Source organism: Phoxinus phoxinus (genome assembly GCF_949152265.1).
Source record: "Phoxinus phoxinus genome assembly, chromosome: 22".
In the NCBI taxonomy this organism is placed as follows: domain Eukaryota; kingdom Metazoa; phylum Chordata; class Actinopteri; order Cypriniformes; family Leuciscidae; genus Phoxinus; species Phoxinus phoxinus.
In genome coordinates this window covers 28298984-28322301 of record NC_136897.1, presented here as the reverse complement: position 1 = coordinate 28322301, position 23318 = coordinate 28298984, and the positions used below count along the sequence as shown (strand labels likewise).

General features: G+C 36.8%; 1 protein-coding gene across 2 annotated transcripts in view; it reads right to left on the bottom strand.

The window, feature by feature from the left end:
- Positions 1-23318, bottom strand: part of eml6 (EMAP like 6) — an 82751-nt gene that overhangs the window by 9916 nt on the left and 49517 nt on the right. Inside the window, exons 19-36 of one of the 2 annotated variants that reach the window (XM_079597840.1) lie at positions 23202-23318; positions 22197-22308; positions 21498-21625; positions 18712-18853; positions 16606-16758; positions 15856-15987; positions 14370-14458; positions 12764-12931; positions 11555-11756; positions 10636-10762; positions 9254-9332; positions 9031-9160; positions 7937-8035; positions 7680-7700; positions 5605-5778; positions 3546-3754; positions 1435-1592; positions 134-248 (exon numbers count right to left, since the gene is read on the bottom strand). The exon at positions 23202-23318 is cut by the window's right edge and continues 86 nt beyond it. In XM_079597840.1, the coding sequence (XP_079453966.1) occupies positions 134-248; positions 1435-1592; positions 3546-3754; positions 5605-5778; positions 7680-7700; positions 7937-8035; positions 9031-9160; positions 9254-9332; positions 10636-10762; positions 11555-11756; positions 12764-12931; positions 14370-14458; positions 15856-15987; positions 16606-16758; positions 18712-18853; positions 21498-21625; positions 22197-22308; positions 23202-23318 (2355 nt within the window). The remainder of the gene's footprint in view (positions 1-133; positions 249-1434; positions 1593-3545; positions 3755-5604; positions 5779-7679; positions 7701-7936; positions 8036-9030; positions 9161-9253; positions 9333-10635; positions 10763-11554; positions 11757-12763; positions 12932-14369; positions 14459-15855; positions 15988-16605; positions 16759-18711; positions 18854-21497; positions 21626-22196; positions 22309-23201) is intronic. The other variant, XM_079597841.1, reaches the window with a different exon arrangement.

Below are 23318 nucleotides of genomic sequence, written 5' to 3'. Positions count from 1 at the left end.
CAGATATACCCGTGCGGCTCCAGACTGGGTTTGTGTCACAGGGTCACAAATAAATGCAAAAATAATGAAACTGAATGCATAAATAAATTCAAAAAAATAAATAACACTTGCATAAAGCATAAGCATGACTGACCTTCCCTCTGCACACAGACCGGACGGTCTCGACTGGAAGGCCCGTCTCGAGCTGGAACGCTCTGCATCTCTTCATCTCCTGATCCCACAGCTTCACAGCGCCGCCCTCTTTAGTCCTGCACACACACACACACACACACACACACACACACAGTCAAAATATACATTTACAACTACAAAAACAGATTGTTTGACAATATATACACTAACTGTTCAAAGGTTTGGGGCCAAAGTTGAAATTGATATTTTTTGTTCATCAAGGAAACATTACACTGATCAAGAGTGACACTAAAGACATTTATAATGTTACAAAATATTATATTTAAAAAAAAATGCTGTTCTTTTGAAATTTCTATTCATCAAAGAATCGTGAAAAATATAATTTATCATAGTTTCTACATTGATATAATAATCATAAATGTGTCTTGAGCATCAGATCATCATATTATAGTGATTTCTGAAGGATCATGTGACACTGAAGACTGGAGTAATGATGATAAATTCAGCTTTGATCACAGGAATAAATTACACTTTACTAGATATTCACATAGAGAACGGTTATTTTAAACTAAAATTTTTATTGTATTTTTGATCAAATAAATGGTGAGCAGAAGAGACTTCTTTTTAAAAAAAACATCTTCCAAACTTTTGTATTCAAGGTGTAAGAAAAATGTGCAATTTTTTCTTTATGGTGCCTAGATACAATTTTTAGAAAATAGAATAAAGGACATAACGGTAACACTTTAGTTTAGGGTCCAATTCTCACTATTAACTAGTTTCTTATTAGCATGCATATTACTAGGATTGTCTGTTTATTAGTACTTATAAAACACACACAGGTGAAACTGGAGAAATTCGAATATGGTGCAAAAGTTCATTTATTTCAGTAATTCAGCTTAAAAGGTGAAACTAATATATTATATAGACTCATTACATGCAAAGTGAGATATTTCAAGCCTTTATTTGTTATAATTTTGATGATTATGGCTTACAGCTTATGAAAACCTTTTCATAATATTCTAATTTTGAGCCATAATAATCAAAATTATAACAAATAAAGGCTTGAAATATCTCACTTTGCATGTAATGAGTCTATATAATATATTAGTTTCACCTTTTAAGTTGAATTACTGAAATAAATGAACTTTTGCACTATATTCTCATGTTTCCAGTTTCTCCTGTATTAATCTCCATCCCTTAATCCTACAATACCTAAACTTCACATCTACCTGACTAACGATTAATAAGCAGTAGTTATGAGTGTATTGAGGCTGGAGGCATCTGGTCCTCGGCTGAACTCACGGTCTCTCTTTGCCTCCGGTCACGATGAGGCCGTCTCGGAGCGTGGTGTACATGGTGAACACCGGTCCAGTGTGAGCTTTGGCCACCACACGCACCAGGAAATGCTCCCGCCACACGTACACGTCGCCGTTGATGGCCCCGGTGAACGTCAGGTTATTCTGTCAGACAATAGAAACATCTTAGTCACATGATCCTTCACAAATCATCCTAATATGCTGATTTGCTGCTTAAAGGAACACTCCCCCAGAGTTAAACAGTTTTACTGTGTTCGAATCCATTCAGCCGATCTCCGGGTCTGGCGTTAGCACTGTTAGCATAGCTTAGCATAGATCATTGAATCTGATTACACCGTTAGCATCTCTCAAATGACCAAAGAGTTTCGATATTTTTCCTATTTAAACCTTGACTCTTCTGTAGAACATCGTGTACTAAGACCGACAGAAAATGAAAAGTTGTGATTTTCTAGGCCAATATGACTAGGAACTATCCTCTCATTCCTGCGTAATAATAAATTGATATTAATATCATTGCGCTGCTGTACGGCTGCAGTTCTTGATTATTACGCAGGAATGAGAGGATAGTTCCTAGTCATATCGGCCTCCGTCGGTCTTAGTACACGATGTTCTACAGAAGAGTCAAGGTTTAAATAGGAAAAATATCGAAACTCTTAGGTCATTTTCCTAAGAGAGATGCTAACGGTGTAATCAGATTCAATGATCTATGCTAAGCTATGCTAACAGTGCTACCGCCAGACCCGGAGATCGGCTGAATGGATTCGAAAACCGTAAAACTCAAATGTTTAATTCTAGGAGAACTGGAGAATGAGCATATTTACAAAAAAAGTGGAGTGTTCCTTTAAGAACATGTATGATTATGTTGAAAACAGTTCATATTTTTGTAATAATATCCATGAAGGGTTTGAAATTAACATCCGCCAAATGCGGGTAAAAATCAACTAACGCTGTCAAATCACGAGCCAGTTTGGCGTGTCACTATATTTACTCACTTTACTGGGGAAGTTCGTGTAAAACAAAACTGAACAGATTTAACGCAAATACTCATGAGTCATCATATATATTAAACACAGCGTGTTAAGCAGAATCTGCTCATATCTGGCTTGAACACACACTCGTCACTACACAACTAATAACGGCGCGCTTGTTCATTTGCACTGAAGCAACAGCGAATATTAAAAAGCATTTGGTGAACAGAAAATACATTATTATTTTCCAACATTTTTTATGTTCTGTGTCCTGTATTAATCTGTCCTCATAAAACACATTTATGGAGATTAAGATGAGGATGAAAGAGGAAGAGGAGATGCTGGATGACAGGATTTTTTTTAGAATAAAAAATTAATGAATGAAATCCAAATTTAATTATATATGGGCAACGATTAATCGCATCCAAAATAAAAGTTTGTGTTTACATTATATATTTGTACTGTGTATAATTATTTTGTATACCGTATGTAAATACACACACATGCATGTATATATTTAAGAAATATTTGCATGTACTGTTTATATATATATATATATATAATTTATATTATATATAAATATTTTATATATACATAAAAAATCTTAAATATATATACATGCATGTGTGTGTATTTATATATACAATATAATTATACACAATACACACACATATATTATGTAAACACAAACTTTTATTTTGGATGCGATTAATCGCAATTAATCGTTGCCCATCCCTAATATATATATATAATAAAATTTGGATTTCATACATTAATTTTCAATCAATTCAATAATTTTTTAATTGGACTGGGAGAAAAAAAAACATTTTTTTTACGATTCTAAAATCGATCTATTTGACAAAGGTCAGCCACTTTCATTCCAACAGAGGATGAATCGAATCGCAATACTTGTAGAATCACAATACATATCGCATCGGGACCCAAGTATCGTGATAGTATCGAATCGGGAGATGTGTGTATCGCCCCAGCAGCCCTAGTAGTTAATCTGGTTCATTTCTCTTTATTTTTTGGCTAGTTGAAGTTCTGAACGGCCGGTAACTTAAGTCGCCCGATGTTCCGGCGAGTGTAAAAGTGAGTCTGAAAGCCTGTCCGTGACTGCGAGACTCACGGCTCCGAACGCCACCGAGAGCATGGTCTGCATGCGGCCGTCCTCCACCGCTCCGATCACTCCCTTCTTGTACAGCAGAGATCCTCCCACCAGCGTCCAGAACTTGATGTGTTTGATCCCCACAGACACGAACTGAGTGTCCGAGTCGGGCCGGAACTCCACCACGAAGATCCGGTCCGTGTGTCCGCCTTTACTGCAGACCCTCGAGCCTGCGGACACACCACACAGCGCTAGCACACACTTCCCAACACTCGGAGTCTTCAACACTCTGCTGCTCTTCGTGTGTCCCAAATTAATGTTTTCAATTCAATTAATGTAGGCTATATTTTTGTTCAATAATGTTTTTATTTTTATGTTTATTTATTCATTTTGTTTTATTAGGGTTTTTATGGTACTAAATTATATTTACGCTGTATTTATAATCACACACACACACACACACACACACACACACACACTCTCTCTCCTACACACACACACACACAAACTCTCTCTCTCCTACACACACACACACAAACTCTCTCTCTCCTACATACACACTCTCTCTGTCTCTCTCTCTCCTACACACACACACTCTCTCTCTCTCTCCTACATACACACTCTGTCTCTCTCTCTCCTACACACACACACGCTGTCTCTCTCTCTCCTACACACACACACACGCTCTCTCTCTCCTACACACACACACACACACTCTCTCTCCTACACACACACACACAAACTCTCTCTCTCTCTCCTACATACACACTCTGTCTCTCTCTCTCCTACACACACACACGCTGTCTCTCTCTCTCCTACACACACACACACGCTCTCTCTCTCCTACACACACACACACACACACACGCCCTCTCTCTCTCTCCTACACACACACACTTACAAACTCTCTCTCTCTCCTACACACACACGCTCTCTCTCTCTCCTACACACACACACGCTGTCTCTCTCTCTCTCCTACACACACACACACACACAAACTCTCTCTCTTACACACACAAACACACACACACACACACACACACGCTCTCTCTCTCCTACACACACACACACACACGCCCTCTCTCTCTCTCCTACACACACACACTTACAAACTCTCTCTCTCTCCTACACACACACACACGCTCTCTCTCTCTCTCCTACACACACACACACACACAAACTCTCTCTCTTACACACACAAACACACACACACACACACACACGCTCTCTCTCTCCTACACACACACACACACACGCCCTCTCTCTCTCTCCTACACACACACACTTACAAACTCTCTCTCTCTCCTACACACACACGCTCTCTCTCTCTCCTACACACACACACACACACACACGCCCTCTCTCTCTCTCCTACACACACACACTTACAAACTCTCTCTCTCTCCTACACACACACGCTCTCTCTCTCTCCTACACACACACACACACACACGCTCTCTCTCTCTCCTACACACACACACATACAAACTCTCTCTCTCTCCTACACACACACACACACGCTCTCTCTCTCTCCTACACACACACACACACACACGCTCTCTCTCTCTCCTACACACACACACATACAAACTCTCTCTCTCTCCTACACACACACACACACGCTCTCTCTCTCTCCTACACACACACACATACAAACTCTCTCTCTCTCCTACACACACACACACACACACACCCTCTCTCTCTCTCCTACACACACACATACACACACACACTCTCTCTGTCTCTCTCTCCTACACACACACACACACGCACACACACACACGCCCTCTCTCTCTCTCTCCTACACACACACACAATTTAAAATAAATATAATAATAGTTAAGATACATGAATATTCTTAAATATATTAAAACACACACACACTCTCTCTCCTACACACACACACACACACGCCCTCTCTCTCTCTCTCCTACACACACACACACACACACACACACACACTCTCTCGTTCTCTCTCTCTCCTACACACACACACACACACACTCTCTCTCTCTCGGTCTCTCTCTCTCTCCTACACACACACAAACTCTCTCTCTCTCTCTCCTACACACACACACACCTTCCTGCCATCTCCACACAGTGATGGTGTGTTCGGGATCGACTCCCACAGACAGCAGGAGTTTGCCCGTGGCGCTGAAGTTGACGTATCCGATTCCTTTGGCGTGAGAGCAGCGCAGCACAGACAGAGTCTGTTTACTCATCGCGTCCCACACGTGAATGCACGGCGCCAGGCCTACAGGAACACACACACACACACACACACACACACCGTCAGTACTCAGAGCTGAAGGGGAAATGGTGCTTCTTTAATACAAGAACATATGACAAATAAAACACATTAGGTTCATTACAAGACATTGATTATGCATATATATACTGTATATAAACAGTGATGGGAAGCTACTAAGAAACTTGCTTAAAATAGTTACACTACAAGTTAAGATACATTCAGAAAAACTAGTAGTATATAAGTATATAAAACTAGACTATAAGCTTCTAACAAGACACGGTTAACTACACTGAAGCTATTTAAAAGGAGTATTTATATATAATTAAATTATATAACTTTATTATTCAATCAGAGCATTATTTTTTCTGGCAGAAAAATAAGTTTTTAATTAGTTTTAACACAAATCTGTGCATTAATGCAAAAATAAATGCACATTGCACAAACAAATGAAACGCATAAATAAATTCACTAAATGCATAAATAAATGCATCAATAAAATAAATAAAATTAGTTGAAAACACTGGTGAAAAGCAGCATTTAATTAAATATTCATCATGCTACATCTGCATAAATAAATGCATAAATGAATTTAAAAAATGCACTAAATGCATAAATAAATAAAAAAAATGCATAAATAAATGCAAAAAATGCACTAAATGCATAAATAAATGCAAAAATAATAAATTAAAAAATAAATGCACTAAATGCATCAATAAATGCATAAACAATTGCCTAAAAATAAAAAAAATGAGTTGAAAACACTGATGAAAAGCAGCATTTAATTAAATATTCCTCACGCTACACCAGTATAGCTTGGGAAAAAATATGCTGTTACTGGGAAAGATACTGTCATTTGAAAACAACTATTGTCCTTAAAAATGTACTGACCTTTAAAAAAAAAATATTAAAAGCTTTTTTTAGTTACTCCCCAACACTGTTAAAGAAGTCTGGGATGAATGTGAGGAGGAAATGACAGTTCTCCGGGTTTTGAACGACAGAACAAACACACGTCAACATTAGATGTGTATCCAGCGCTGAGGGAGGGAGAGGGGAATCATGACTTCTGAGATGATAGAAAATCAAGCCAATCGTGCAGCATTATGCTTCATGCAAACATGTACTCTTTAATGAAACCAGGACATGAAACACGAGGGAGACGAGAGGAGTGATTCTTTTAATCTGAGGCGTCAAACTTCAAGATCCTCATGAGCCACAGACAGATATTAATTGATTATTAGTGACGCTGGACCACAAAACCAGTCACATGGGTCAATTTTTTGACATTGAGATTTATATAAAGCTGAATAATAATCTCTCCAGTGATGTGTGGTGTGTTATGATAGGACAATATTTGGTCGAGACACAACTATTGAAAATCTGGAATCTGAGGAGCAAAAAATTGTAAACATTGAGAAAATCTCCTTTAAAGTTGTGCATTTATGTTCACGATTGTGCTGCATTCACTCACAAAATACATGTTTTATATATTTACGGTAGGACATTTACTAAATATCTTCATGAACATGATCTTAATATCCTCATGATTTTTGGCATAAAAGTAAAATGGATAATTTTGACCCGTACAGTGTATAGTTGCTATTGCCACAGATATACCCGTGCGGCTCCAGACTGGGTTTGTGGTCCAGGGTCACATGTGATTAATTATCATGGGTGTTTTCCATATTAAGTGGTTTTACATGCTTTGAACTGGTAACACTAGTGAAGTGTCACAGAACTATTGCAATAGAAACGAAATGCAATGTTGAGTTTTGAATTCAGAGCTTTAAAAGCTTTTTAGAAGTGCATATGTTTAAGTTTGGATCCCCAAAGAAAAGTGTCCTGGATTAGTGGAGTGAAGAGGTCAGTGTGATGAAGAGCAGGATCGCAGGAGGTTTCTGTCCTACCTGGCAGATCGGTGATGTCGCCTGTGTGTCGGTGTGTTGGATGAGTGACAGTGATGAACAAAAAAATGAGAGAAGCTGCTCTTAGTGCCAAAGCAGAATTACGTGAGAGATTCAAAGTATTTGCAAAAATCACAGGCAAGCTTGTTATCAACACAAAACCAAGCAGTGCACGCTGAGAGAAGCGGACGTAAGCCGATGACAATGATTCAGACGGTGAACATTACGGTGTGTGTGAGGCTGGACACGTGCACACGTACCGATCTGACCGGTGGCGATCACGTTCTGATATTTGGGATGTTGATTGACAGTCAGGCAGAGGATGTCATCCGTGTGCTCCAGGTAGAAGCTCTGAGTTCCTGGAAACACACTTCATCTCAAAACAGTGTGTAAACATAATGCATGCATCACATTAACAGTTCTTTTTAATGCAATATTATTTTAGTAAACTGCAAATGAGATCGTGTGTAAAATACACTTTCCTCGTACACTGTCATTTAAACGTTTTTTTTTTTTTTTTTTAAGTTTAGCTCAGCAAGGCTACTTTTATTAAATCAAAAATACAGTAAAAACAGTGAAATATTATTATAATTTAAAGTAGCTTTTTTCTATGTGAATATATAGTAAAGTGTAATTTCTTCATCATTACTCCAGTCTTCAGTGTCACATGATCCTTCAGAAATCACTATAATATGATGATCTGATGATCAAGACACATTTATGATTATTATCAGTGTTGAAAACTGTCATATTTTTGTGGAAAACGTGATATATTTTATTTTTAAGGATTCTTTGTCACTTAAATGATCTTTACTGTCACTTTTGATCAATTAAATGCATCCTTGCTGAATAAAAGTATGAATTACTAATTACTAAAAAGTATTAAATACTTATTAATAAAAAAGTATAAAAAAATAAATCTTTCTGACATTCTAGTTGTATATTCTTTAAACCTATTAAAAAAAACTACTGGTGACACATTTAAAAAAATATATAATAACAAAGCAGTAATTTAAATAATAATTTTCAAATATGTGCCAACTATAAGTGATTTAGTTAATTAAGCTTTTCCACTTCTTTATTAAACCGCTGTGCAGTTCCACCGGCAGCCTCTAGAGGTCGCCAGCGCCTCGTGTCTGATCTGGAATCAGATTAGTCTCAGAAGACACGCCCACAAACCCAGAACACCAAAAGGCATTATTTCAAAATCTTCACAAAGCATCTATGATATTTGCCCCATGCTGAGAGGAGAATGGGCCAGCAAGCCGAGGTCAGAGGTCGTGTGTTTGTGTACCAGCAGAAGCCGAGGTCAGAGGTCGTGTTTGTGTGTGTGTGTGTGTGTGTGTGTGTGTACCAGCAGAGAGGTTCTGGATAACAGCAGCGGCGGCTGTGTGAAAGATGATGTCGGCTCCATCATTGAGGTAGTGAAGGTTGTTTCGACAATCAAAGCCTCTGTAGCCAAACACATGGTCCAGAGAAAGCTCCTAGAAACACAAACACACACACACACACAGATAATCGTACACATTGAGAATAATGAGGACGTTATATCTCCATGTGCTCATGACCCGACTGACCTCCACGAGTTTCTTCTTCTTTGTGATGTTGTTCTTCACCAGTTTTTCAGGTAACGGTGCGGCGCGGCTCACTGGAGGTCTGCAGGACACAAATCATGGAGTTACGACAATTTTTAAACCAACATACATTTATCTGAGAAGCAAAATTCCTTAAGATATTCCGTCTTGTTTTCTGAAAACCTGATTAAAATGAAGTGAGTTTGTGCCCTTAAAACAAGAACTAATATCTGCCAATGGGGTCAGAAAAACAATTATCTCTATATAAATATATATATAGAACAACCAGAGCTGTATTTGTCTGGCACAAAAACAAGTAGGATTTTTTTTTAACAGACAAAAGCAAATCCACTAAATGCATCAATGCAAAAATAAATGCAAAAACCTTTTCTCAAACAATTAAGATCTTGCTCCCTTTAAATGTATAAATAAATGCAAAAATTAAAAAAAAAAAAAAGTTCTAAATGCACAATGCAAATATTACATGCACTAATTGCATAAATAAATGCAAAAATAAATGCACTAATTGCATAAATAAATGCAAAAATTACATGCACTAATTATATAAATAAATGCAAAAATAAATGCACTAATTGCATAAATAAATGCAAAAATTACATGCACTAATTATATAAATAAATGCAAAAATTAAATGCACTAATTGCATAGATAAATGCAAAAATTACATGCACTAATTATATAAATAAATGCAAAAATAAATGCACTAATTGCATAAATAAATGCAAAAATTACATGCACTAATTATATAAATAAATGCAAAAATTAAATGCACTAATTGCATAGATAAATGCAAAAATTACATGCACTAATTATATAAATAAATGCAAAAATTACATGCACTAATTATATAAATAAATGCAAAAATTAAATGCACTAATTGCATAAATAAATGCAAAAATTACATGCACTAATTATATAAATAAATGCAAAAATTAAATGCACTAATTGCATAAATAAATGCAAAAATTACATGCACTAATTATATAAATAAATGCAAAAATTAAATGCACTAAATAAACAAATGCATAAAAAACTAATAAATTAGTCGAAAACACAGTGATGAAAAACTGCATTTACCGGTAATTAAATATTAATCAGGCTACACCAGTATACAGGTGCTTGAGGGAAAGAAATATAATATCTGCCAGTGGAGTCAGAAAAAATTTACTTAATCCAAAGGGAAAATTTAATTCACTTAAGCATAACTTCACTTAATTCTGACATCATCCAGAAAACAAGACTTTCATATTTGTGAGTAAATGTACCTTGATTTCAGAATTTGCTCTGGAAAACTAGTACATAAGAACATCATTTGCAGCAGTAATCATAAGTTCACCAATACTCAGTTGTGTGGCGTCTCTCACCGCTCGTCCACTAGGACCTCCTTCTGCTGCTGGTGTGGCTTCACGCCGGTCATCTGTCTTATGCTGACGGCGTAGATCTTCGTCGTGTAGTCCATGTTCTTCTCCCGAGACACGTCGCTGTCGTACCCTAAACAGACATTCATCAGATAAACATCTTTAAAGGTGCAGTGTGTGACCTTTCACTCTGCTAAAGCATACACATATCATAATATGTTTGCATATATCTGACCCTGTGACCCAAACCCAGTCTGGAGCCGCACGGGTATATCTGTGGCAATAGCAACTATACACTGTATGGGTCAAAATTATCCATTTTTCTTTTATGCCAAAAATCATGAGGATATTAAGATCATGTTCCATGAAGATATTTAGTAAATGTCCTACCGTAAATATATAAAACATGTATTTTTGTGAGTGAATGCAGCACAATCGTGAACATAAATGCACAACTTTAAAGGAGATTTCCTCAATGTTTACATTTTTTTGCTCCTCAGATTCCAGATTTTCAATAGTTGTGTCTCGACCAAATATTGTCCTATCCTAACACACCACACATCAATGGAGAGATTATTTATTCAGCTTTCATGTGATGTATACATCTCAATGTCAGAAATTGCCCATGTGACTGGTTTTGTGGTCCAGGGTCACATATTAAGGAAACATTAAGTTCACACTCGTTTCTCTGAGAAACACTCCTACAGCCGGTTATTTATTATTTTACTTTGAAATGTGTGTTTCCAGGCTGGGATGTCTATGTGTGTTCTGGTCTTTGATAATGCACGTGTGAGCGGCGAGTCCGAGGAGGCGGGGCGGGAGAAACCACGATCTCCGATATTTTGAATTGGACTGCAGTACCTATGCCCACCACTAGTTGCCATTCTTACAGACTGCACCTTTAAATCAAAAAGTAAAACATTACCTCCATCCTCTTCAGCGTCGTCATCGGATTCCTCACTGTCCACGGCTTTGCTCTCGCGTGGACCAATCCCCTCTCTCGCCCAGATCATGAGGGCCGTGTCGGCTCCGCCCACCGACAGCAGCATCGCATCATCATTGGACCATCGTACATTTGTCACATTGGCACTGTGAGCCACGTACTTTTTGAACTTGGCAAACTGACCCTGTATAAAGCAAAAGGCATCAAGAAAAACTTGTTTTATGCATAAACCTCAAGACTTACACTATTGTTCAAGTGTTTTTTTCTTCTTTTATTTAAAGAAACTAATAACAAGAATGCATTAAATTGATCAAGCGTGACAGTGAAGACATTTATAAATGTTACAAAGATTCTATTTCAAGTAAATGCTGTTCTTTTCAACTTTCTATCCATCAAAGAATCTTGAAAAATAAAAAGCATCACATGTTCCAGAAAAATATGACTGATAATAATCATAAATGTGTCTTGAGCATCAGATCATCATATTACACTGATTTCTGGAGGATCATGTGACACTGAAGACTGGAGTAATGATGATAAATTCAGCTTTGATCACAGGAATAAATTAAACTTTATTATATATTCACAAAGAAAACTGATGATTTACATTATAATAATATTTCAAAATTTTTACTGTATTTTTGATCAAATAAACGCAGCCTTGCTGAGCAGAAGAGACTAAACAAAAGTGGTGTAATGTTTCCATACATCTGATTACTAATGTTTGCATATTGCTTTAAATAACGGCTCATATTAATTACACTACTTGTTCACATCGATATTTTTTTCTTTAAGAAATTAACACTTTTATTCAGCGAGGATTCATTAACTTGATCCAAAGGTGACATTAAAGACATTTATAATGTTACAAAATATTCTATTCCAAATAAATGAAATAAAACTCTTTCTATTCATCAAAGAATCCTGAAATAAACATGTAAATATGATAATAATCATAAATGTTTCTTGATCATCAGATCATCATATTATACTGATTTCTGGAGGATCATGTGACACTTTACACTTTACTGTATATTCACAAAGAAAACTGATGATTTACATTATAATAATATTTCACAATTTTTACTGTATTTTTGATCAAATAAACGCAGCCTTGATGAGCAGAAGAGACTTCTTTCATAAACACTAAACAAAAGTGGTGTGTAAGAATATATGATGTGATCATGTGACCTTGCAGGGGAAGCTGAAGAGCTTGACGAAGCCGAAGTCGTCTCCGGTGGCCAGCAGCTTCCTGTCTTTGGTGAGTGAAGAGGCGTTGACGAAACTGAGCGTGGGCCAGACGCCCTCACAGGTGGAGCCCAGAACCGACGTCCACGTGGCCCACTCCATCTTCTCAGACTGAACACACACGCACGCACGCACGCACGCACGCACGCACGCACGCACACACGCACACACGCACGCGCACACACACACACACACACACACACACACACACACACACACACACACACACACACACACACGCACACACACACACACACAGCAATTAGCCATGTAACACACACACACACACACACACAGCAATTAGCCATGTAACTGGATCAGTGTTGCCAAGTACAGGTGAAACTGGAAACATTAGAATATGGTGCAAAAGTTAATTTATTTCAGTAATTCAACTTAAAAGCTGAAACTAATATATTATATAGACTCATTACATGCAAAGTGAAATATTTCAAGCCTTTATTTGTTATCATTTTGATGATTATGGCTTACAGCTTATGAAAACCTTTTCACAATATTCTAATTTTGAATTTGGGGTTTTCATAAGCTGTAAATAATCATAATTAGGGCTGGGTATCGATTCAGATGTTCCAATTCGATTCGATTTCGCTTCTAAATTCGATTTTGATTCCCGTTTCGACTCAATGAATATAGATTTAATACAAATCCTATATTTATTTATTTTTAAACGGTGAACATAAGTTTACGAGTGGTTAATTAATAAAAAGAAATAGAGCCATAAACCTGTATATTAAACTCTTTTTATGTTAGGTACTCTTGGGTTCATTAAAACCCAACTTCAAATGCATACAATTAATAGACAGGATTTTGATGCAAGATGAAAAATTGATGTTGAAAATTAGACGAGTCAGAACAGTCGCATGCCTTGACCAATCAGGATCAGGTTATCTTATGTTTAAGAGAAAACTAGCATAAAATCTCACAGCGTTAGCGGTAACATGGAGGCTGCACGCCTATGAACACTGTAGGAAAACTAATACTGGCTTTTGGATGATAGGTATAAATACATAATGGAAAAAATAGATTTTTGGCCTTTGAGAATCGATTTTGAATCGACCACATTTTAAAAATCGATTAATCAAAAAATCTATTTTTTTGCCCAACCCTAATCATAATCATCAAAATTATAACAAATAAAGGCTTGAAATATCTCACTTTGCATGTAATGAGTCTATATAATATATTAGTTTCAGCTTTTAAGTTGAATTACTGAAATAAATGAACTTTTGCACCATATTCTAGTAGTAGTATCATATTCTCAAGTAGCTAACACCTTCCCTAAAAGTCGCTAAGTGTCGCTAGATGACGTCATACGTCAATTAGCATATTCATGACGTCATTGCATCGTACTTGCGCTCACATACTGTATTTTAATAGAACCAGTAGCTATGATATAGTGAATGATCATGTGTAAAATCATTTGAATTGAGAGAGTTCGGGAACTGGAGGAAAGCTCTGTGACAGTGAGTATTACGAGTAATAAGCACAATGCGCTACGTTGGCAACACTGAACTGATGTGTGTGTAGTTACCTCTAAACTGCTGATAGTTTGTCGTCTTCCTCGTGGAGCTTCGAAGAAGAGCTGCTCTTTGGCACCAGTGTTGACCTGAAGCAGTTTCCCTGCATTAATGCACACAAAAGTGTTTAGCTCCATACACTTTTATTTCTTTCACTGATGGATTTCTGCAGCTTTCTGCTACAAAAAAAGCTAAATGACCCATGTACATGCACATGCTTGCAAAACAAAAACACTCGCCAAATGTCAAAAGTTAGTAAAAACTGGCTTTGGCGGGAATATTATCAGATATTGGAAATGCAATAAATTGCATGACTTATAATATACATGATGACCTTCGTTGTTTGTCACTAATAAGCACAAAATAATCCCTTAACTATTAGTATAAAAGATGCTATTTCCTGATATAAAAATAATGCAATCTACAGTTCCATGGCCAGCAAGTTCTTATGCTGCGTTCACACCAAACGCGAATATAGCGTCAAAATCGTGTCTAGTTTGATGCTTGAACATTTTGAATGCATTCGCGTGTCCAAACCGAAATTGACGCGCGTCCGAGGCGAAATCCGCTTCTTGTGGAGTGCCAGTGCTAGGCGGTTCTGTTTGCAAGAAAGGCCGCGAAATGTAAAAATACTACTGTTATTGTGTCACGAAATGTAGTTTTAAGAGTTGTTCAGTCGAGAATGCAGTTGTTTAAAGCTCAAATCTGTGGTTTATTTATAAAAATAGCGCCTATTTAAAACATTTGATCTGACGTTTCGGATTTGTGCGATCCAGGCGATCACCGGGCGCTCGGCGCTCATGTAACCCGCTGGAGCAGCCTTACCTTGACTAGTCCTCCTGACGTCTGCCGCTGGTGAACGAGACATGTTTAAATTCACAATCTATAGCTTCGGTTCTATTGTATGAATCATACGTTAAAATACATTAATGACTCGTTATAACGTCGGTCAAACGACTTATTTAATTATGTGAGTGTTTCTTCATCTCATTCAGAAATGTAGCCTATGACTGCAAGTGTTCAGTGTCACATTCATAGTTAACATCTGAACAATGTCATTCCTTCTTTCACGCGGGTATTTAGTCATTACAAAATAATTTATTGAGGCCAAACATTTAAAAATAAGTTATTTTAAAAAACATTTAAAATGACATTATAAACTGAGAAGCGGGCCTGCCCCCGTTTATCACACCACTTCACCACGTGTCAGCAGCAAGCAGGCTCTGATTGGTTAACGCGGCGCGAATTGACGGCAAAGTTCAAATTTTTCAACTCTGGCGTCAGACGCGAATTCGCTTGTCTTAACATTGAAATCAATCACGCCAGATGCTCTATTTGCGTTTGGTGTGAATGCAGTATCACAGTTCAAAACATTGCCTTTCCATCAAAATGTAAGTATAGATTAATTCTCCCTGTATCTCACTCAAGGAAGATAGACATGAAGTTGCATATTATTGCTTGAATCTATACATGTGTGTGTGTTGTGTGTGTGTGAATTACCGCGCACGTCCCAGTCCACATGTGTGATGCAGCTGGACGCTCCTTTACAGATGCCCACCCTCTTACTGGTCAGAACGTTATAAATGTCCACGAACGAGTCGTGCGAGGCCACGGCGAGGTATTTTCCAGCATCTGCCGGACAAAAGCAGGAAAATATTACATATAATACATGCTTTATGCAGCTATTATGCAATGAAACAAAATAATGTAATAATAAATATATTGGGAGTGGTTGGGGTGGGAGGTTTTAAGCTTGTCTTGTTAAATAAATAATAAAAAGATCAAAATAAATAAATACATATATTATTGTAGTTTTAATAAAATAATATAAATAATATATATATATTTTTTTAATTTATTTATTATTATTATATTAATTATTTTTTATGTTAATTATATATATCATGTAAATATACAATTCTATTATTTTATTATCAATTTATATGTTATATATATATACACACACATTATTTACTTTTATTATCACTTAATATGTTAATATTCATTAAAAATTAATAATATAATAATAGTAATTTCTATTCTTTTATTATCAATCATATATATACAGTTAGGTCAATATATATTTGGACACAGGCACGATTTTAGATTTTTTCAGGCATTTACCAAAACATATTCAAGCTACAGTTATATAATGGATATGGACTGAAAGTGAAACGATCAGGTTTAATTTGAGGGTATTTAGATGTGAAGAAGGGTTTAGGGGTTCCAGCTCTTGAGAGTAGATGTTACCTTGAGAGAACCTGATGTCAGAGATGATCTCCTTCCTGTGGTGAAAGGTCACCATGTCTTCCAGTGTGTCTGCGTTCACCACCAGAAAGCTGCCGTCGTTCAGACCCACCGCTAAGGCTTTCCCGTCGGGGGAGAAGGCACAGCATCGGCCACCTACAAACAGACACATCAGCTAAATGAAGTGTGTTTGATTAAAGGGGACCTATTATGCTCCTTTCACAAGATGTAATATAAATCTATGGTGTGCCTCTCATTCATGAAACACGAGCAGAACGAATGTGTGTGTAAATCGTGTGTAAAGTGGTTCTGGCGTAAATGTTCGGATTCAATAAAATGTTCGTATTTTCCAAATGTTAGTTGGTACAAAAGAAATCTAGACCTGCTCCCAGCCACGCGTAAATATGCGTTAAACATCCGAACGTTTTGCTGCATTTTAATTCACCTTAATCGGGTACATATTTACACAGCATTTTGAAAAAATATATATAGTAATTACATTCGGTTTTTCTTTTTACTTTTATTATGAGAGATAGCATCTGCAAACGGAACACTTTAATCAAATTATTAATTGCTTTCAATAGGGCTGGGATATATTTTTTCGAAGTGAACTAATTCGTTTTTTGCAGTCGCTTCATGTCAAACCATTTTCTCTTCACTTCTGGGACTGTTCGATTAACAGATGAAACTCCAGTAACTGCGTCTGTAATATCTGCCAAGCTTCCTCTTTTTAGGACGTGATACGCCACTATGTACGCTTGAAAATAAAATGTGGCGTTTTGAATGAACTTCTGATAATAAAATATTATCTGATAATGAGAAATTTTTCTTTTTCATTCGCTTTTGAGAAGACATGTTGAAATCCTTCGTTTGGTGGCATAATATGATGCCCATATATGGCTGTCAGTCGGATTTAATGGGCGGGATTTATGGTAATTGAGAATGAGCGTGCACGCGCGTCCCATTTACGACTGATTGGAATTCATTAACACACACATACACACACACATTTCACTCTCACATCTGACGTTTACGAAATATTTGTGAATCAGGAGAAGAGTTTTCGGGAAGGTCTCTTTACGCGCAGATCACTCACATATTTACTCGTATATTTACGAATGTTTCATGAATGTGTCTGTGAAATTTCTGCTCAAAATACCAGATCATTTATTAAAGTTCGTCAAATTTGCCCCTTTTTGGTTGTGAGCAAAAACACGCCGTTTTTGTGTGTGTGTCTCTTTAAATGTAAATGAGCTGCAGCTCCGCCTCCGTTCAGAAGAGGGCGGAGTCTTTACACGAGCTTCAGAAACGCCGGCAATAACAAAAATCTCAGAATAACAGTAAAAAGATACTTAATGTGTTAAATTATTGTTGTTTTTAAGTTAAAAGTGAATAGTGTTCTTTATTCTTGCTGGTGCCCTGCCAGGAACCTCCTGCCCCACAGCAAACAACCGAACCGAACCGAACCGAACCGAACCGAGGCCCCAAAACCGTGATATGAACCGAACCGTGGCATTGGAGTATCGTTACACCCCTACTATTTAAACAACGTATTATTAAATGCATTACTTATATATAGATCACATATTAAGTTGCTCAAGCAAGTGTACTTATAAAATATGTAACCATGTAGGCCTACTTATATTAAAAACATTTAAAATTAAAACTTAAAATTGACAAAAACAGCACTCATACCTTTTCTTTTGCATAATTTAAATTTTTATACAATAAATCACAAATAACTTGTTTTTCCACCTCCACGAATGAGACGAGTGTCGTTCATTATGTGGTTTAAGTAAATGTAAGTTTTCCTTGCTTTACCCCGGTCTCAAAGTAAAAAGATAGTAGTATTTAATACTAGTATTTAATTAAATGCATTTATGGTGAGATTACTAAATTTTTAGGAAAAAAAATACGCACTTTTAAACACAGAAAAGATCAGATTTTTATGATATGTCCCCTTTAAGTGTACAACCCTGCTTTTGATTTATTCGTCCAAAGTCTGTGACATTCTGCGCCATTTTTATGGCTGTATTCTGTGATTCTGTCTGTATTTCCGGCATAAATCATAGAGCCCTCCGCACGTGCAGAAGGTGAGTGATCATCTACCTTTCTTAAGTTTGCGGACGGCCACCATTCGATGGTTGGCTGAAAGCTCCCAGATGCGCAGTGTTTTGTCGTCACTCACAGTGGCACAGATGGGCAGCAGCGGATGAGCCGCCAGACCCCAGACCTCCCCCTCCATGTGACCCTAAAACACAACACACACAATATCCAAAGTTCAACATTTAAGTAGTCCTTCATAATGCCTTAATATATATATATATATCCATATGCAACACATAATACAAGTAATTATGTCTGAAATTACTGTTACAAGTAACTAGGGAATACACAGACCTGTATATATATATATATTTACTTCATTAAATATGATTTTATTTCTCAAACCAGATGGCACCATTTTGCAAGGAAGATGCATTGGATTTTAAATATATTTTCTCTATTTTAATTAAACTGTATTAATTGAAAATCACATGAATTTGTTAAAACTTATATACAAAATTGGAATATCGCATAAAACATTTGCGAATAAAGCCCATGAGTTTCCATCCCATGTGTTAAGTGCACAAAATAGTCACTTCCTGGTGCAAAATATCCGAAATAAACATGGAAGTTGCTGCAATCGGGGAAGAAACTGTGGCTCGTGTATCCTCCATTATAAATGTGTCTCGGAGCGTCTGGCGTTCGGATGCTGGTGTTTGTGAACGCAAGTCCCGAGAGTCATGGGAGTTTTTTGTTGCTCAACAAGGGATTTATTTCCATCGTAGTTTATGTGCATGTCTTCTTGTCAGACTAAAATGAGCACATACATTTTTACACATCTTAGCGCTTCTATCCAGTGTTTTTTTAATCCGCCATATTCCTCACGATCTCACTGCGTGTTGAATTATGGGCGGCACTTCCGGTTTGGGGAACTTCCATTCAAAAACGCTGAAACTAATCATTTCAAATCATAATTTTGCCAAACAAATAAAGCGTATCTGTTAGTTTGACTGGATGAGCTGTCCATTTCCCTTCATGGTTTATTTTCAGGCATCATGAGAATAACACACACTTGATATTTTAACGTGATGTTATAACATGTCGAGCTCTTTTGAGTCGCTGCTTTCTTTTCCTCGTGATCATTTTCTTTTTTCCCTTTGCAATCCGCTGTAAAAGTATGAAAAAGGACGACATAAAACTGCACATTTATGGTCTGTTCTCCTGAATTTAATTTACAATATATTCCATTAATAATTCACTGGAATGCATGAATAATCTCTCGTTATTCTCCTCAAATCCTCACGTCTCTTTCCAGGTGTGTTTTCACAGGTAAATGCGAACTATAATCTGTAAAAATGACGGAAATCATTTTGAAATAGTAACACGTAATGCTGACGTTAATGAACATTTTTGATTAAGGCAACATGAGTTACAGATATATGTGATATTTAACCAAAGACTCGCGCTTTTGGGGTTATTTGGTCAGTTGAAAGTACCTTGTTGATGCTTTTACACTTTTAAATTTCCTTTTAATGTTCGCTGTTTGAACGGTGAGTAGATTAACGTCGTCTTATGGTGACACTTTCTTAAATTGCGTTCATAGAGCGAGCCGTTCCCTGATTGTTTAACGGAAGTTACACCCATAATTCGCGAAACAGCGTCATGGGGCGCAAGAATAGTGTGGATACAATATCCCAAAATGTGCATAAAAATAGGTGGATGAAGCTATTACCATATTGAAGAAACCTCCTGCTCATGTGTCTGAGTGTATCGCTCTTCATCAAGCACCTACTGTAGGTCTTTAAGATCAAATAATAATCATTGCCTTCTGTCCCTCCATCTCATGTAAAGTTAAAGGGGATCAGGCCTTTGCTGTTGCGGGACCGAGGCTCTGGAACTAAGAGAGATCACTTCTTTAAATGTATTTAAAGCTTGTGTTAAAAATGATGTCTTGTCTTCAGCTCTTGAGAGGTTGGGCTAGTGTGTGTATTAGTAAGTTGCGTGTTGTTTGTGTTTATGCTGCTGATTGTACAGTCCTTTGGTCTGCAGGTGCAGTTGTAAAGTGCTTTATAAATCAAACTAAGTAAGTAAACCTGTTAAAAAGTTCAGCAAAGCTGATATTAAGCGGATTATTGTAGCTAGATGGAAAACGTTGGCTCTGCAAATAACTAAAGTCGCTTTTGATAAAGCGTCTGCTAAATGCATACATGCACATAATTACCCATGTTCCAAAACACATATTCAACTAGTTGACCTGCCTGAGATCTTTAGTGAAAAGTGATCTTTTATGAAAACCTTTTCACAATATTCTGATGTTGAATTTGGGTTTTTCATAAGCTGTAAGCCATAATCATCAAAATCATAACAAATAAAGGCTTGAAATATCTCACTTTGCATGTAATGAGTCTATATAATATATTAGTTTCACCTTTTAAAGGTGGGGTATGTAATTCTCTTTTTTGGCCATTTTTTCAAAATCACTTAAAATCCTATTCCTAACCCACTTACAGCCACTGAGTTAGAAGCACTGAAATAAAAATTAAGCAATTTAATCATCTGTGGAGCAGGCAGGACTCAAAAAACTCCAGCCAATCATTTCCAAGACCACCTAGAATCATTGGACAGTAAGTGCGTCAATCAATCGGTCGTACCATTGATTGGTCCATGTTCTTTGAATGGGTGGAGTCAAAGGAAAGAAGGTAGGACCATTTGAGTTGTGTATTTTCAAAATCTACCGGCCGTTTTGCAAATCACATACCCCACCTTTAAGTTGAATTACTGAAATAAATGAATTTTTGCACCATCCTCTCATGTCTCCAGCTTCACCTGTGTATGACGGAGAAACACACCTGCACAAGTAAAGTCATCGGGCCGCTCTTGTCGATCTCCAGGATCTCTCCGTTCTTTGTTCCCACCAGAATGTGTCCGTGTCCCAGCGTGATCGCTCTGATGGAGGGGTTGTCCTCTAACAGCAGTCCTAAAAACCCCAGAACAAGTTTTACAATACAACATTAACCCTTTTAGACTGACATTTTTACTTAATCGGAATGCCATGAAAAAAAACATTGATTAGAAAAGGCTAATTGACCTTAAATCAAATAGTCAAACTTAGGAAAATTTTGCATTTTTGGGGTACAATATTTCAGCCACAATCAACTGGTCCTTCATAATATCTTAATATATATATATATACAATTGCAACACAATGTAAGTAAAGTAAATAATTATGTTTGAAATTACTGTTTTAAGCAACTATGGAACACACAGACCAGTATATATATTTACATGTCATTAAATATTATTTTCTTCATTTCTCAAACCAGATGGCACCAATTTGCCTTCCATGCATTGGAATTTAATATATATTTGCTTTATTTTAATTAAACACTCTATTCATTGATTTTTTTTCTAATACATGTATTATTTTACACATAAATAAATAATCTAGAGGAGAATATTGTCTAGTACCATGAAATCTCATCAAAATAATAAATATTATTTATTATTATGTGAGAAACACACACACACACACACAGAGTAACACACACCCTTTGACGAAGGCGAGAGCGCGGCCCTCTTGATGGCGTAGGTCTTCAGACATCTCTCGAACATGTCGTCCCACAGTTCCACAACTCCATCTTTACCCCCCGTCACAAAACCCTTCAGGTCATAACACACCATTAACAGATAATAAATGCATATATAAGTATATGTATATATATAAACATAAAACATAATGCATGTGTGTATATATATATATTTTATATATAAATATATATAAAGATTCAAAATAAAGCAAATATACGTATATATGTATTTTTTTTTTAACATCATATTTGAAGTCACTGAAGAGCAAACATAAATATTGAGTATAAGTAAAAAGTATAAAAATCATTAAAATATAATTGGGTTTATATTACTTAGTCCTAATTACCATAAACTAACCGTAACACCGAAATAAATTTTTTATATTTTTTCTGGAAATTCACAAAATGAGATTGTCCAATCTAAATACCTTTCGGCACAGTAATCGTCACACACACACACACAAGTTAGTTTTGCTATACTTGTGAGGACATTCCATAGGCGTAATGGTTTTTATACTGTACAAACTGTATATTCTGTCCTGCCCATCTCTCGCTCACACACACACACACACACACACACACACACACACACACACACACACACACACACACACACACACACACCACAGGAAACATTCTGCATTTTTAATAAAACATAATTTTTTATGTTTTTTAAGCTATTTGAATTATGAGGACTCATGAAATGTCCTCATAAACCACGTTTAAGTTGAAATACCAGTGTATTACTCATTACACACACACTCGCTCGCTCGTTCGCACGCTCGCTCGCACACACACTCACTCACTCACTCACATTTTTACCATCTTCACCTACAATTTATTTATATCTAATGCACCAGGTGACCAGGTTGTATTGGGTGTATAACGGTGTGTATGACATCTTGAAGAAGAGAAGCACACACACACACCTTATCCAGCGAGCACATGGCGAACACACACACACACCTTATCCAGCGAGCACATGGCGAACACAGGGCCGTCGTGAGCTTTGATGCTCTTCATGAGTGTGGTGTCTTTCCAGATGTACACGTCACCCGTCGTGGCGCCAGAGAACACCAGATC